The sequence below is a fragment of the Hirundo rustica genome, chromosome 5 (genome assembly GCF_015227805.2).
Source record: "Hirundo rustica isolate bHirRus1 chromosome 5, bHirRus1.pri.v3, whole genome shotgun sequence".
Classification (NCBI taxonomy): Eukaryota; Metazoa; Chordata; class Aves; order Passeriformes; family Hirundinidae; genus Hirundo; species Hirundo rustica.
In genome coordinates, this window is record NC_053454.1 from 43,351,956 (window position 1) to 43,364,929 (window position 12,974).

The 12,974-nt window shown below is 43.8% G+C and overlaps 1 protein-coding gene across 1 annotated transcript in view; it reads left to right on the forward strand.

The window, feature by feature from the left end:
* Nucleotides 1-8,249: 8,249 nt before the first annotated feature.
* The window catches only part of FNIP2 (folliculin interacting protein 2), a 48,626-nt gene continuing 43,901 nt past the window's right edge, over nt 8,250-12,974 (forward strand). The window contains exon 1 of the mRNA XM_040063760.1: nt 8,250-8,369. Within this exon, the coding sequence (XP_039919694.1) occupies nt 8,275-8,369 (95 nt within the window). The 5' untranslated portion in view covers nt 8,250-8,274. The remainder of the gene's footprint in view (nt 8,370-12,974) is intronic.

Sequence of the window (12,974 nt, forward strand, 5' to 3'; positions counted from 1 at the left end):
TTGATATTAATAACTGCAGTCCATGTACTGCATTATAATCATTCCCACACATCTGCACAGATGTCGGGTAGGAGAGGTGATTGGCACGGAGTGCTGTTACACACTGCATCTGGGAACCCTTAACAGAAGGAAAAGACATCTGCTACCATATGGGAACACTTAAGTGAGAAATCAGTGGAACCACACTACGGCATTTCTCTCTCTGAGCCAGGTCATGCAGCTGTGTCAGGGATTTCGCATGCTCCACGATGTCAGAGGCCACCAAAGCTTTGAGTCATCTGTAATTCACAAGGCATTTGGCCACAGTCACGGGCTGAGATATTTTTATCATTACACTTAGCTGAGGTGCAGTGATGTAGGAGAAGGGGTCTCACACCAGAAATGTGCACTTGCTGCCCAGTAAGCCAACGATATCCTAGACTACATTAAAAGCAGTGTGGCCAGCAGAGCGGGGGAGACTATTCTGTCCTACTCTGCCCTCACGAGACCCCACCTTCTGTGCTGCATGCACCTCTGGGGGTCCGCAGCACAGGAAGGATGACAACCTGTTAGAGCAAGTCCAGAGGAAGGACACCAAGATCATGTAAAGGAGGAAGGGATGACTATAGGACCTGTCTATGAGGAAAGGATGAGAGAGGTGGGATTGTTCAGCCTGGAGAAGAGAAGGCTCTGGGGCAGAACTTAATGCAGCCTTTCAGTTCTTCAAGGGGCCTATAAGAAAGACAGGGACAAACTTTACAGTAGGGCCTGTTGTGATATGGCAATGGTTTTTTAAGCAGCAAAAGGGTCAATTTAGATTAGATAAAAGAAAGAAGAGTGTTACAATGAGGGTGGTGAAACACTGGAACAGGTTGCCCCAAGAGGTGGCAGATGCATCGTCCCTAGAAACATTCAAGGCCAGGATGGGCAGGGGTCTGCGCTGCCTAGTCTAATTGAAGATGCCCCTGCTCATTGCAGGGGGGTTGGACTAGAAGGCCTTCTAAAGTCCCTCCCAACCTAAAATATTCTATGATCTCAGTGAGTCAGTTGCCAGCCAAGTGAGTAGAGTCTAGAAGAGATTTTTGTAGCAGACATCAGAGTAAAGTGTGTGTTGTTGGTGTGTGTCCCCCGCAAGAGCTGTTGGCAGCTTCCTCTCAGGAAGAAGCAGTGATTCATTCTTCCAGGAGTAGAATGAATTCAGTCCCTGCAGGTTTTTTTACTGCTGAAGTTGGAATAGTCTAGATTCTAGATGAGTAATTCTTTTTACACTAGTTGCTTGGAAGACCTTATGTGCAAAGCCCTTTAGAGAAACAAAGGAAGAGGCATCTCCACGAAAATTTGGAGATGTGAGCTAAACAAGAGAGAAATCAAGTGATTTTCTCAATGTCAGTAGCAGATTCTGGAAAATATGTGAGCTGAATTAATATCTCCCAAGGACTGCAGTAGCATAATTAGTTTCATATTAATTCATAGTCATTGACAGATTGTAAAAAACAAGCATAATGTGACTTCTGTCAAGAATTTACTGAGTGATTTCATGTTCAAATTAATATATTAAATTATGCTCTGAATTTATATAATAACCTCTTAAAAAGTCAGACTTCCATTATAAAGTCCTCCAAAATCTGTTTTCAAGTAGTGAAATCACCCTTATGTTCCTCTAATCCTTTATGATCTTGTAATTTTAAAAAATTTCCTATCACCAAAATACCTCCTATATTTTGACATTTCCAGTAGTTTATGTAGTAAAGGCCTGTAAAGCAGTACATTTAAAATACTCACTGTAACTGAATTGGTTTTTAATTCACCTATTTATTTTCTCACATATACAGGTTTGGCTACCCAGGAAAGTAGTTTGATCATTATCAATAGATAAATGTGTTGTGACTGTTAAAATCCTGAAGCAAATGGCTTCAAGTACAGGTCTCCCTTCCACCAAGTACATCATACTTGCTGGAGTATCACTCTCCAGCCTAATTAAACTCAAAGATCAGCCTGTTATAAAATCTCTGGTTTTACCTCTTCTTCCTTTCCTGACTAAATAAGCAAGCAATCATTGATAAATGCATAGAAATGCATATGTAATTCTAAAATTAGTACTCTGATGGAATACACAATAAGCAATTTCATAATTATTCTAGCCTATCAGTTTGCATTCACAAGAGAATAGACTGCAAAATAAAGATTTATAGTTGTTGCAGATTGTGTTAAGATGGGCAAATATGTATACATACAGACTAGGAATTTTTTGTTTTGTTTTTCTTGCTTTTTTTTCACCTTTAAATATGTATTTGACACTGCAAATAAAATAGAGGTTTAAATATGGTAATTCCATTGCAAAGTGAGTGCTTTGGCTCAGTGCAGGACTGCCTTGTCTAAGGATATTAAAAGCCATTTTGCAGAATGTACATTGCATTGTACAGAAGCAATCATATGTGAGGTTTTCATTGGACTGAGCTGCAGCTTCAGAATATGGTGCAGTACTGATGGGATCCATCTGACAAGCAATTGAAACACATACCTCATCAGCTTTTCAGAACAGCTATCAAGAAGCTCCCAACATGCAAACATTCTTGGAAAGGACGCTTTCACTGCTGGCTGTGAAATAGAGCAGCCACTCAGCCCTCCCTGTGCCGTGTGACACACAGGGTGCATCGTGTGCTAGTCCCATGTGACCTGGCGCATCAAGCATGTCACCTTCATGAGAGACACACGAGACAGGAAAAATAAATCTGTTTTTTCACCGTCAGGTTTATTGTTACCCACCTGCACCAAGTATTTTTCTGTGTAAAATTGAATAAAAAGGGCCCAGATTACACTCATACTGAGCAGTTACTAACTGTTCAGATTCCTCTAAGCTGAGTTAAAATGTGATGCTAAACAATGAAAGAACCAAATGTTCTTGTCTGAGGATGTTTTAAAAAGAAAATTTTCCACACAGAGCTGACATGACAGAAACTGAAAATAAAGTCATGCATTTACTTGGCACTAAATTTCAGATATGCTGATCCCTGAAGAAATGGTTAAGAACCAAGCAAGAATAAGCAGACTTTTTTGTTATGTATTTTTAGGTCTGCTGAAAACATGTTTTCGATACAACTATTCAGAGTAGTGCTTAGGACCTCAGGATGTGAGGAGGTGTGGAAGAGAGTGCCTGCAACTTCTTGAGAACAGTAAAGTCATGGCTTGTAAGGAGAGGCCCAAAGTATCAGCTCGCAGGTGGTCACTGCTGCAGACCTGCAGGATGTCAGTCAGTTTAGTTGCTAAATTCCTGCCCTCAGTTTTGATACAAATGTATGTCCTGATAATATTGCAATTTCATGTAAATGCATGTTTATCACAGTTACCACCAAAAGGTACTGAAACATCAATTATGATGACTGCAGTCTTTCTCATGTAGAAAATCTTCTTGGTCTGCACCTACCTGTGGGTAGGACGGAGTCCAAAGTGAATTACACCTGCATGGACCCAAAGATAACAGTGCAGCCAGCAAACAGGAAGACCCATGGCGGATTTCACCATTGAAAATCTGCAACATGAGGATTTCCAGCTAGACTCTGGATGGAGTCCTGGGCAGGAGACTTCCAAATACAGTTTACCAATGCTAAGAGTTTTGTTGAGAAGAGGAACCAAACCAGCTTCTAAACAAGTGTTTAAACATTCACAGGTATGTACATTTTCAGGCTCTTCTGGAGGAAAAACTAGTGTATCCTTGCTTTAGGAAATTTGACAAGATTCTTATGTACAGTAGTGATTTCAGAGGACTGTACCTATCACCTTCCCAGAATCCAATTCTCTCCATATTACTTGATATTTATATTTTGGTGATTGAAAAAATACATTCTTCATCTGGCCATTTTCTTTGCTTTTAACACCAAAGACTATTGAAAATTAAATGTTCATAATGTACATCAATATTTGCCAGTAATTTTGAAACAATTAAATTAATATTTCCCTCCAAACTCTCTTTGGTTTTTAACTGAATGTGTATTCCATGTAAAAAGACAGTGATATAATACAGCTTATTTGTATTATGGCAACACCTTTGTGGCTCTTTTCAGGGGTTGAGGAAAGTTGCTGCAGCAACAGCTCAAGTTATGTAATGCTTCAATGAAGGATGAGTAAGCTGGTTTGCAGGGGGCTGCAATCCCAAGCTCTCCTTTTCTGTCAGTTTCTGTCTCTGCTTGTGAAGTGTAAAATACATTTTACAATAGGTTTTTAAATCCTCTGTAGAGAGTAATTTAGATTTAATGTGCTAAATAGTAAAAATAACAATATGGAGAGAGAATAATTATGTGTATTTCTTAATATCACATTTTACTTGACATGTTTGAATTGTCATTAAAAACTGGATTTTATTTATTTTACAGAATCAAAAATGTTGCTGATGCATTGCAAAGTGTAGCAAGGCTTACCTGTGTTCATGTAACCTAAGCAACATGAATTACTAAGCAGTAAATCAACAAACATCTTGGATTACCAAACTTGTTGTTAAATCTTCAGAGTTTACCTGTTCTGGCCTCTGGCATCTCTTTGCACTACCTCCAAAGCCTAGTTCTGACAACAGAGGTTTAAGAGCATTTTCGATTTGTGCATTTAGGGCTGAACAGAGTGGAATGAAAGCATCCATAAAGGAACTCAACAGTTCATCCAGGTGTAAGTGATGGGGAGACAAAGTGTGACTTAGGAGACTTGGCTTTTAGTTCTACCTGTCCTGGCTATTAAATCTGGCTACATTTTCAGGAGAGAATCTTTAGAGAGATTTATGCACTATGAAACATTAATATGCTTTTCCAAGCATTCAGCTGTGCCTGGATTTGAAGGATCCTTTTTATGTATTGTCAGTTTCCTAACAAAGTCCCATCTATTTCTGCACTGAGAATCTGAATCCTTTTCTGAATGAAGTTTAAACAACTGAATTATCTTTCTCTGCCCATAAAGAGTCTGATCCTCAGGCAGAATATCAGTTTTTGATCTTTAAATGCCATTTTTATTTCCTGTATTTCCTAGAAGAGCGAGGGCTGTAAATGCACTATCTTGCTTGCAAATGATCTTTGCTTGACAGCTGGTATGACTTTTTTCTTTACATTTGCTCCTATTTGCACTCTGGGGTTAGTGAAAAATCACTGCATTGGCTTTGCCAGGTGTTCTGTATAGCCCAACTCTGGGGTTTGACAGTGCATTCTGATTGTGAAAAGTTATTTTGTAGTCCTTTGCTGATTCTGCTGTTTTCCCTTTTTTTGGTGTGGTTTTTGTTGTTGTTGTTTGTTTGTTTGTTTTTTGTTTTGGGTTTTTGTTGGTGGTGGTGGGTTTTTTCCCCCCAGAAATAGCTTTCTGAACACTAGTGTCTTAATGTGTTTTTATCAATTTCAGTGGTGATGGTAACATACATAAACAGAACACACTGAGAACTAATTTTGCACTGAGCATCAGCCAACATGTAGGGTGCATTTACACTGCTATTTGTGAAGAGAGTGTCCCAATTGTCTTCACTGACTTTGTCTTGCTTCATATTTTGGAAAGGCATTTAGGCATACAAAGTGGATCATTTTCAGATGAAACTAAACTACATATTTTTCAGAAATACATTCAGTGTTCTTCAACCACTGACATGCATTCTCTGACAGGACCAGACTGCAAAATAAGCACCAAAATAAATGGACTGGTAAAGTGTTTATGTAAAATGTAAAATGTTTGCTAGTTTCATCCTCCCCAACAGTTTGTGGTGTGGACATTGGGAGATGACTGGTTGTTAGCCTCTGATTCTGCCCCCACAGGTCAGCACTCCTTGCTAATACTGATGGACCATAGAGGGGCACCCACGGGTGTGCAACTTTTAAGTTTCTCAGGACGGTTCCTTGAGAAATGCAGTCCAGTGATTATTTTTGGAGCTGGATGCCTAGATTCTCATTTGTGTTGATTACTGTCAATTGTGATGTCTTTCATCTTGTCCAGCCACACCCTGCTATTCACTTTTCTCTGTGCTGTCATCATGGTACCTTCTCTCTTCTGTCCTTCAGCTTTGTTGGAGTGGAGTCTAATGACTGGGGCAGTAACAACATCCAGGCTGAAAGATTTACACTTACATTGGGTATTCAGTCTCACAGAGGAAGTGGTTAAAGTCTTGCTGAGAATGGACCTCCGTACAGGATCAATTGAGCATTACAAGATCCAGTCTGGTGCTGCCAAGGGTGCAGCTGATCAGATTATCAGGCCAGTAGACAGTCACCTCTTATTTTAAAAAGAAATCGGTTTCTCCACACAGTGAAAGGCTGACTACAAAAACCTCTTCTACCACTACTAGATGCTGAGTTTGCAGACTATTGTAATGATTCTTTACAGCTATTATAATAACCACTATAGTCCCTGTCTCATTTTGCAGTTTCCTAAAAAGCACAGGAAGGGAAGTTATTGTGATTCTGCTTTTCCTGGGGTTTTGGGGGGGATTTGTTTGTTTTTTGTTCCACCACAGTATGTAGTAACTTAACTGGTTGAAAAGGAGCATTTGAAGTCATGTTCTCTTGGTAGGTGTGTTGAGGTGTCATCCTGCTGCTGGGCAAAACCACACAAACAATCCTTTCCCTCAAATTAAAAACTCATAAAGCTCCAAATGATACCTACATACTGTAGCCTCATCTAATTATTTGTGAATAGAATAGATCTGTGTGAAAATAGGCACCATTCCAGCAGACCTACCTTCCTGCAAAAATATTGCCTGGTCAAAGGCTAAAGTAAAAGTTCAGATTCTCCAAGGGAATCACAGTACTTCTACAATTATATGCCGAGGATCTCTCCATTACAGATATCCTAGTGCTGACAAGGGAAAAAATCACATGAAAATTTTCCTGGACCAATGACAGATTGGTGCATTGAGCAAAACAAGGCATGTAAGCTTCCTGAAACCCAGCGAAGTTTTGTCAAACTGTGGGTTTGGCTAGTGCAAGAAGGATGGGAGGGCACTTGGACACCACATTCTGCTGTCAGCCCAAGCAGGGAAACCGCCGCTTCTGATGCAGGCAGTGCTTGCTTGTTCTTGCTTGACTGCACAAATACAGTGCTCTAAATTGCAAACACATGATTTACATGTGTGCACACACAGAGCACACATAAGTACGCACACACTGGTCTGTCTGTAGAGAAATGTATTGTAAAAGACACATTATCCGTGCGTGGATGTGGATGAAAAACTCAACGTTCACTGGCAATGTGTGCTTGCAGCCAAGAAAATCAACCAAATCCTGGGCTAAATCAAAAGCAGAGTGGACAGCAGGTTGAGGGAGGTGATTTTCCCCTTCTGCTCTGCTCTTGTGAGACCACACCTGGAGAATTGCATGCAGTTTGGTTGTCCCCAGCATAAGGCATCATTGCATAAGCACCATTGGAGCAAGTCCAGAGGGGCACCACAAGGTTAAGAGGACTGGAGCACTGCCCATACAGAGACAGGCTGAGAGAGTTGGGGCTGCTCAGCCTGGAGAAGCTTGTGTGGGGACCTCTTTGCAACCTTTCGCCGTCTGAAGGGGCCTGCATGGAAGCTGGAGAGGGACTCTGTCAGGAACTGTAGTGATGGGACAAGAAATAACGGGTTCAAACAGAAACAGGGGAAATTTAGGCTAGATATTAGAAGGAAATCCATTACTGTGAGGGTGATGAGGAACTGGAATAGGTTGTTCAAGGAGGTTGTGGACGACCCAACCCTGGAGATATTCAAAGCCGGGTTGGATAAGACCTTAAGAAATCTGGTCTAGCGGGAGGTGTCCCTGCCCATGAGAGTGCAGCTTGTGACTAGATGACCTTTAAGGCCCCTTCTAGTCCCTTCACACGGGTTCTCCGGGTCGAGTACCCGCGCACGCCGCTCAGGGCTGACACCCAGTCCCGGCTCACCCCGCACACGCGGCGCGGCCCGGCCGGGCCCTGGCCCTTTAAGGCCGCCCCCGCGCCTTACCACGTGCTGGGGGCGGGGCGGGGGCGCCGCGCAGCCAATGGGGACCGCCCGAGGGGCGCGGCGCCAGCGCGGTCCCGTCCCTGTCTCCGTCCGCCGGCGGCGCGGGGAGCGCTGCCTCGCTCTGCTCTGCCCTGCCCGGTGTCGGCACCACCGGCCGGGAGCGCTCGGCGCCTCGGTCAGCTGACGGGTGGCCGCCGGGAGCGGCGCCGGCCGGCGCTCCTTTCGCCTCGCCTCCGCGGAATGCTGGGCGGCTCCGCGGCGGCTTCGGAGATGCTGCCGCGGCCGCCGCCGCTCGCCGCCCGTTGAGCCGCTGCGAGGGGCGCGGCGGGGCCGCCGCCGGGCGGGGCGGCGGCATGGCCCCCACCCTGCTCCAGAAGCTCTTCAACAAAAGGGGCGGCGGCGCGGCGGCCCCCCACGGCCGGGCTCCGGGGGAGGGGCCCGCCTTCAGGTGAGCCGGGGCGGACGGCGGCGGCCCCCGGGCGCTGCGCCCGCGGGGCAGGGGGCGAGGCGCCTGAGAGGCCGGCGTGGGGCGCAGGTGTGCCGCAGCCCCCGGGCGTCCCCCGGCGCCCAGTTTCCGGGGCAGCGGCCGGCGGGAAGGGGGTGCGGCGGGAGGCACGGCCCCGCCGGAGGGGCTCTTCTCCCGCCTTTGCCTCTCGTTCGATCTCTCAGCCATTTTCTGCGCGGGTTGGCGGCGGCACGCCCGGGGGCCCGCGGCGGTGGGGGAGAGGCGCCGGCCCTCCTGTCTGGCGTTTGTGTGCGGTGGATGTGATAACTCGTGCCTGGGTCTCATCAGCACAGGAAAATTAAGAAACGGTTTAATTGCCGTGACCTGAATACACGTGCGCAGTCTGGTGACCCGCTAAGCATTAGGCACCTTTCACTGCCCCCTGCTTTTGGTACCGCACGTGCTGAAAGGTGAGGCTCAGTAGCTATCCCTGCTTCAGGGTTTATGTCTATAACCTTTATATAATATTGATTCTCTGTGTATTATTGAACTGTTAGTGTTTTCTGAACCTTCGGGGACAGCATTTTGCTCAGGCTGGTGCTTTGGAGCTTTGTTCGTGTGACATCTGTGCTGCTCACAAGACCGAGCGGCCCGGTGAGCGCAGTGACAATCACATGCATGCCCGGTAACCTCTGTGCCTGCTTTTCTGTGCGGCATGAGTTGACTGGTCTTGTGATCAGATGGTACACGAGGTTGAAGTGGAATCTGGGCTTTCACCGCTGAGACTACTAAGGATGGTGAGGGAGAGCAGTGGGCAATATTCTCATCCACAAAATGCCATAGCGTGAAGTATGAAAGATCGCAGTCGTGGAACCATTACAATTTCAAAGATGGTCTGTACGGGACATGGCCATTTGTGTGGCTAAAGTTGCCGCATCATAGAGAACAATGATGTAAGATGAAAATGACAATGTATTTGGGTTACAAAGTGATTCCTTTGGAAGCGATTGGAGACAGTATTGGATCTGCATTCATATTAGAGAACAAATCTGGTGAATTCTGTGAAGCTGTGGGGTGTATATGCTGTACTCGTAACTGTAGGTTACATTTGTGTAACTGCTATTTACTTCTTTTAGCACTTATTCATCTTATGAGTTAAATATCTCCTTGAACATGGAAGAAAACAGTTTTCCACATTGAAACTGACAGTTCCAGGCTAACTGTATTATTTTGCTTTGTACTTAAAAATGTTCTGGATTATTGGCTTGTTATTGGATTATCAAGTAGCTCCACAAAGGCAGATTCCTTGCACAGTGTGATTTCCCCTTAAAATCAGTAAGATTATTCCATCTGGAGTATTTAGTGAAGTTAGGGATTGTGCTTTTTCCTTCCGTTTTTTTTGGGGGGGGTAAGATATTTCATGCTTGGTTTTCAGTTTGAGTAATGTTTAAATGATGTGACACATCACATAAAAGCTAATGTAATGAAAATACTACTGTAGGTATCCTTCACTCTTTTAATCCCCTATTTTTCCTCCTTCCCTTTCTATCTGATGTTTTTTGACACACCTAAGGTTAATAAAATTATTTGAAGTGAATGGTGGGGTTTTTATTGCTTGTTAATATTAAGCTTCTTCATTACAACTTTTAAGTATGCTATAGTGCTTTTTCTTTTCAGCAATCTGCTCATGATCTGCAAGAGCATACTTATGGGGTCTTAGAAGCTTTGCTGCAATGCTTTTAATAGACTTTCTGTTCAACAGTAATCTCTGAGTGGAGAGATGTGATTTGATCTAAGTAAAGTAGGAGATATAATCCTTTGGTAGCTCCTGTATTAAGTATATACTGCTGGTCAGTGTTAGATGCAAAATGGCAGAATCATTTTCTAATGATAAGATTGTCTTTTTAAGGATTTTTAGTTAGCTTTATTCCTTCCAGGTTTTGATTAGTGAGATCCCTCCACATTCAACGTGTTTACAGGTAAACAGTTTAGCTCTGTTAAGGAGCCCTGTGAGACCAATAACAATCTATATCCTTGGACTTTCAATTGTTATGAAAGCCTGGAAAGCTTAAGTGTATTCACACGCCCTCCTTACCCTGAACAACAGAGGAATCACCAAAAATCTCTTTAGTAGATAATACTCCCTCAAATTAATGTAATCTGACAACTTTTTTCAACTGCATTGTTGGGAAGCTTTGTGTTTTCTAGTCTTTCCAGGAACACCAGGAAAAGTTCTGTTGCAGAGGGGTATCAACCAGGCTTGCAGTTTGCCTGTAACAAGTACTGCATGTACTCATTCTGTTGCACTCTCTCCTTTAATGGGAGCTAGATCTTGGCCAGAGGTTCATGCTGCTTTGTCTTTTCTGCTCTGAAGGAAACATCAAGCTTCAAGGTCCATGCTGCTTACCAGGATAAGCTGATACAGCCTCAAAGAGCAAGAGACATGGTGCCTATAGTTGAATGTGGAGCCATAGGAAATGATTTCCTGGGTGCATGAATATTAGCATATTAATTTGGCTCAGGAGTGTTCTTTTTAAGAAAACCTCTAAATCGTCTCCACTAACTGCACTTTGGCTCACAAAGCCAGGTGGCTTCAGTACATAAAATGGATTCTTGTTGGAATGAATGAAATTAGAAAGTGTGTTCCAACCACTAATGGGTATTCAGTCCCTGGAACCATACTACAGCTGGTCAAAAGTATAACTCCAGAATACATTTAGTGTGGGTGTCGGGTCCTTAGCACCAATTAATGCACTCTCTGGAACTGGTCTGAGCTGCACTGCACATTCCCATGAGCACAACCCTTACCTACTGGATGAGGAGAATGTAAACATGAGGTGTAGATCCTAATACAGAGCTATTGGGATAGTAGGATTTTCTAGTGGCCCGGGTCTCCCTTCAAAATAATGGAAATATGAAGTGGTAGAAGGGTAGTGGTTAGAATTATAGAATAGCTTAATTTTTTTTTTTACAAAATGATATTATGAACCAACTGGACAACAGGCATGTATTAGTGAGATATTACATTTGTTCTAAGCAGTTTTGTACAGACTTGAGCTTTTCTTTTTTTACTGCTGCTTCTTGCTTTCCTTAACTGAAAAAATATATATCTGTGTGTGTGATACATATGTAAAGATGTGTGTGTATATACACATCCCTTTCAACAGAGGCACTTGAGTGGCTGTAATTGAATATATTTCTTAGCCTCTGAGGCTCTGGGAAAACCCTAATTACTTTGTATGCAAGCAATGTGTATTTATGTGGATAAATTCACCTAAAACTTCTTATTTTCTTACGAAATGTTACTTCCCCTACAAGATTGCTTTAGTGTAGCTTGTACACTTTTTTGGAGTGCTACTTTGGTTGTGTACTCAGGAGAATCATAGATCAGCTTGTATTGGAAGAGACTTTAGAGATCCTCTAGTTCCAACCATCGCTGCCTTAGTCAGGGGCACCTTCCACTAGAGCAGACTGATCCGAGCCCCATCCAACCTGGCCTTCAACATTTACAGGAATGTGGCATCCGCCAGTTTTCTGGGCAAACTCTTCAAGTGCCTCACCACCCTCACAGTAAAGAATTTTTCCTAATATCTAGTCTAAACCTATTCTCCTTGATTGAAGCCGTTCTTCCTTGTCCTGTCTACACTACATGTGTTTTAAAATAGCATCTCTCCATATTTTTTATAGGCTGCCTTCAGGTGTTGGAAAGCAGCAATTAGCTGCTCCAAAGTCTTCCCTTTTCCAGACTGCACAGCCTCAATTCTCTCAGCCTTTCCTCATAGGAGAGATGCTCCATCCCGCTAAGCATGTGTCTCTCCTTTGGACTTGCTCCAACAGGTCAATGTCCTATGCTGGAGCCCCCAGAGGTGCATGCAGCACTGCCGGTGGGGTCTCACAAGGGCAGAGTAGAAGGATAGAATAGTCTCTCTGGCCATGCTCTGTTTAATGTAGCCTAGGACATGTTTGGTTTCCTGGGTTGCAGGTGCACATTGCTGGTTCATGCCCAGCCTCTCACCCACCAGCATACCCTGGGCAAGTCCTTCTGGACAGGGCTGCTCTGAATCTGTTCATCCCCGGCCTGTGTTGATACCAGGGTTTGCCCTGACCCAGGTGCAGCACCTCGCGCCTGGTCTTGTTAAACCTCATGAGATTCCCATGGGCCCACTTCTGGAGCTTGTCCAGGTCCCTTGGGCTGGCATCCCATCCTTCTGGTGTGCGGACAAGTACAGCTTGGTGCTGTCTGCTGATTTGCTGAGGGTGCACGCTGTTCCATCATTGATATTCCCTGAGGGACGCCACTTGTCACTATGTCTGTCAGGACTCTGAGCCATTGACCGCCCCCCTCTGGAGGTGGCCATTCAACCAATTCCTTACCCACTGAACAGTCCATTAAGTGTTGGGGATTACATAGAGTATAAGCACATAGTATCTCAAGACTAGAATGTCTCTAATGCTAAGCATTTATTTGAGTAAGGTACTGGGGGGGTAGCTTTAAGAAAATTGATATGAGTTGATATAGTTTGATTTTAATTAAATTGATAGCAGTTTTTCTGTAATTATGTTTACCTGATTCTAGAAGAATTTCACATCAGTGCTTTTCTGTACTTT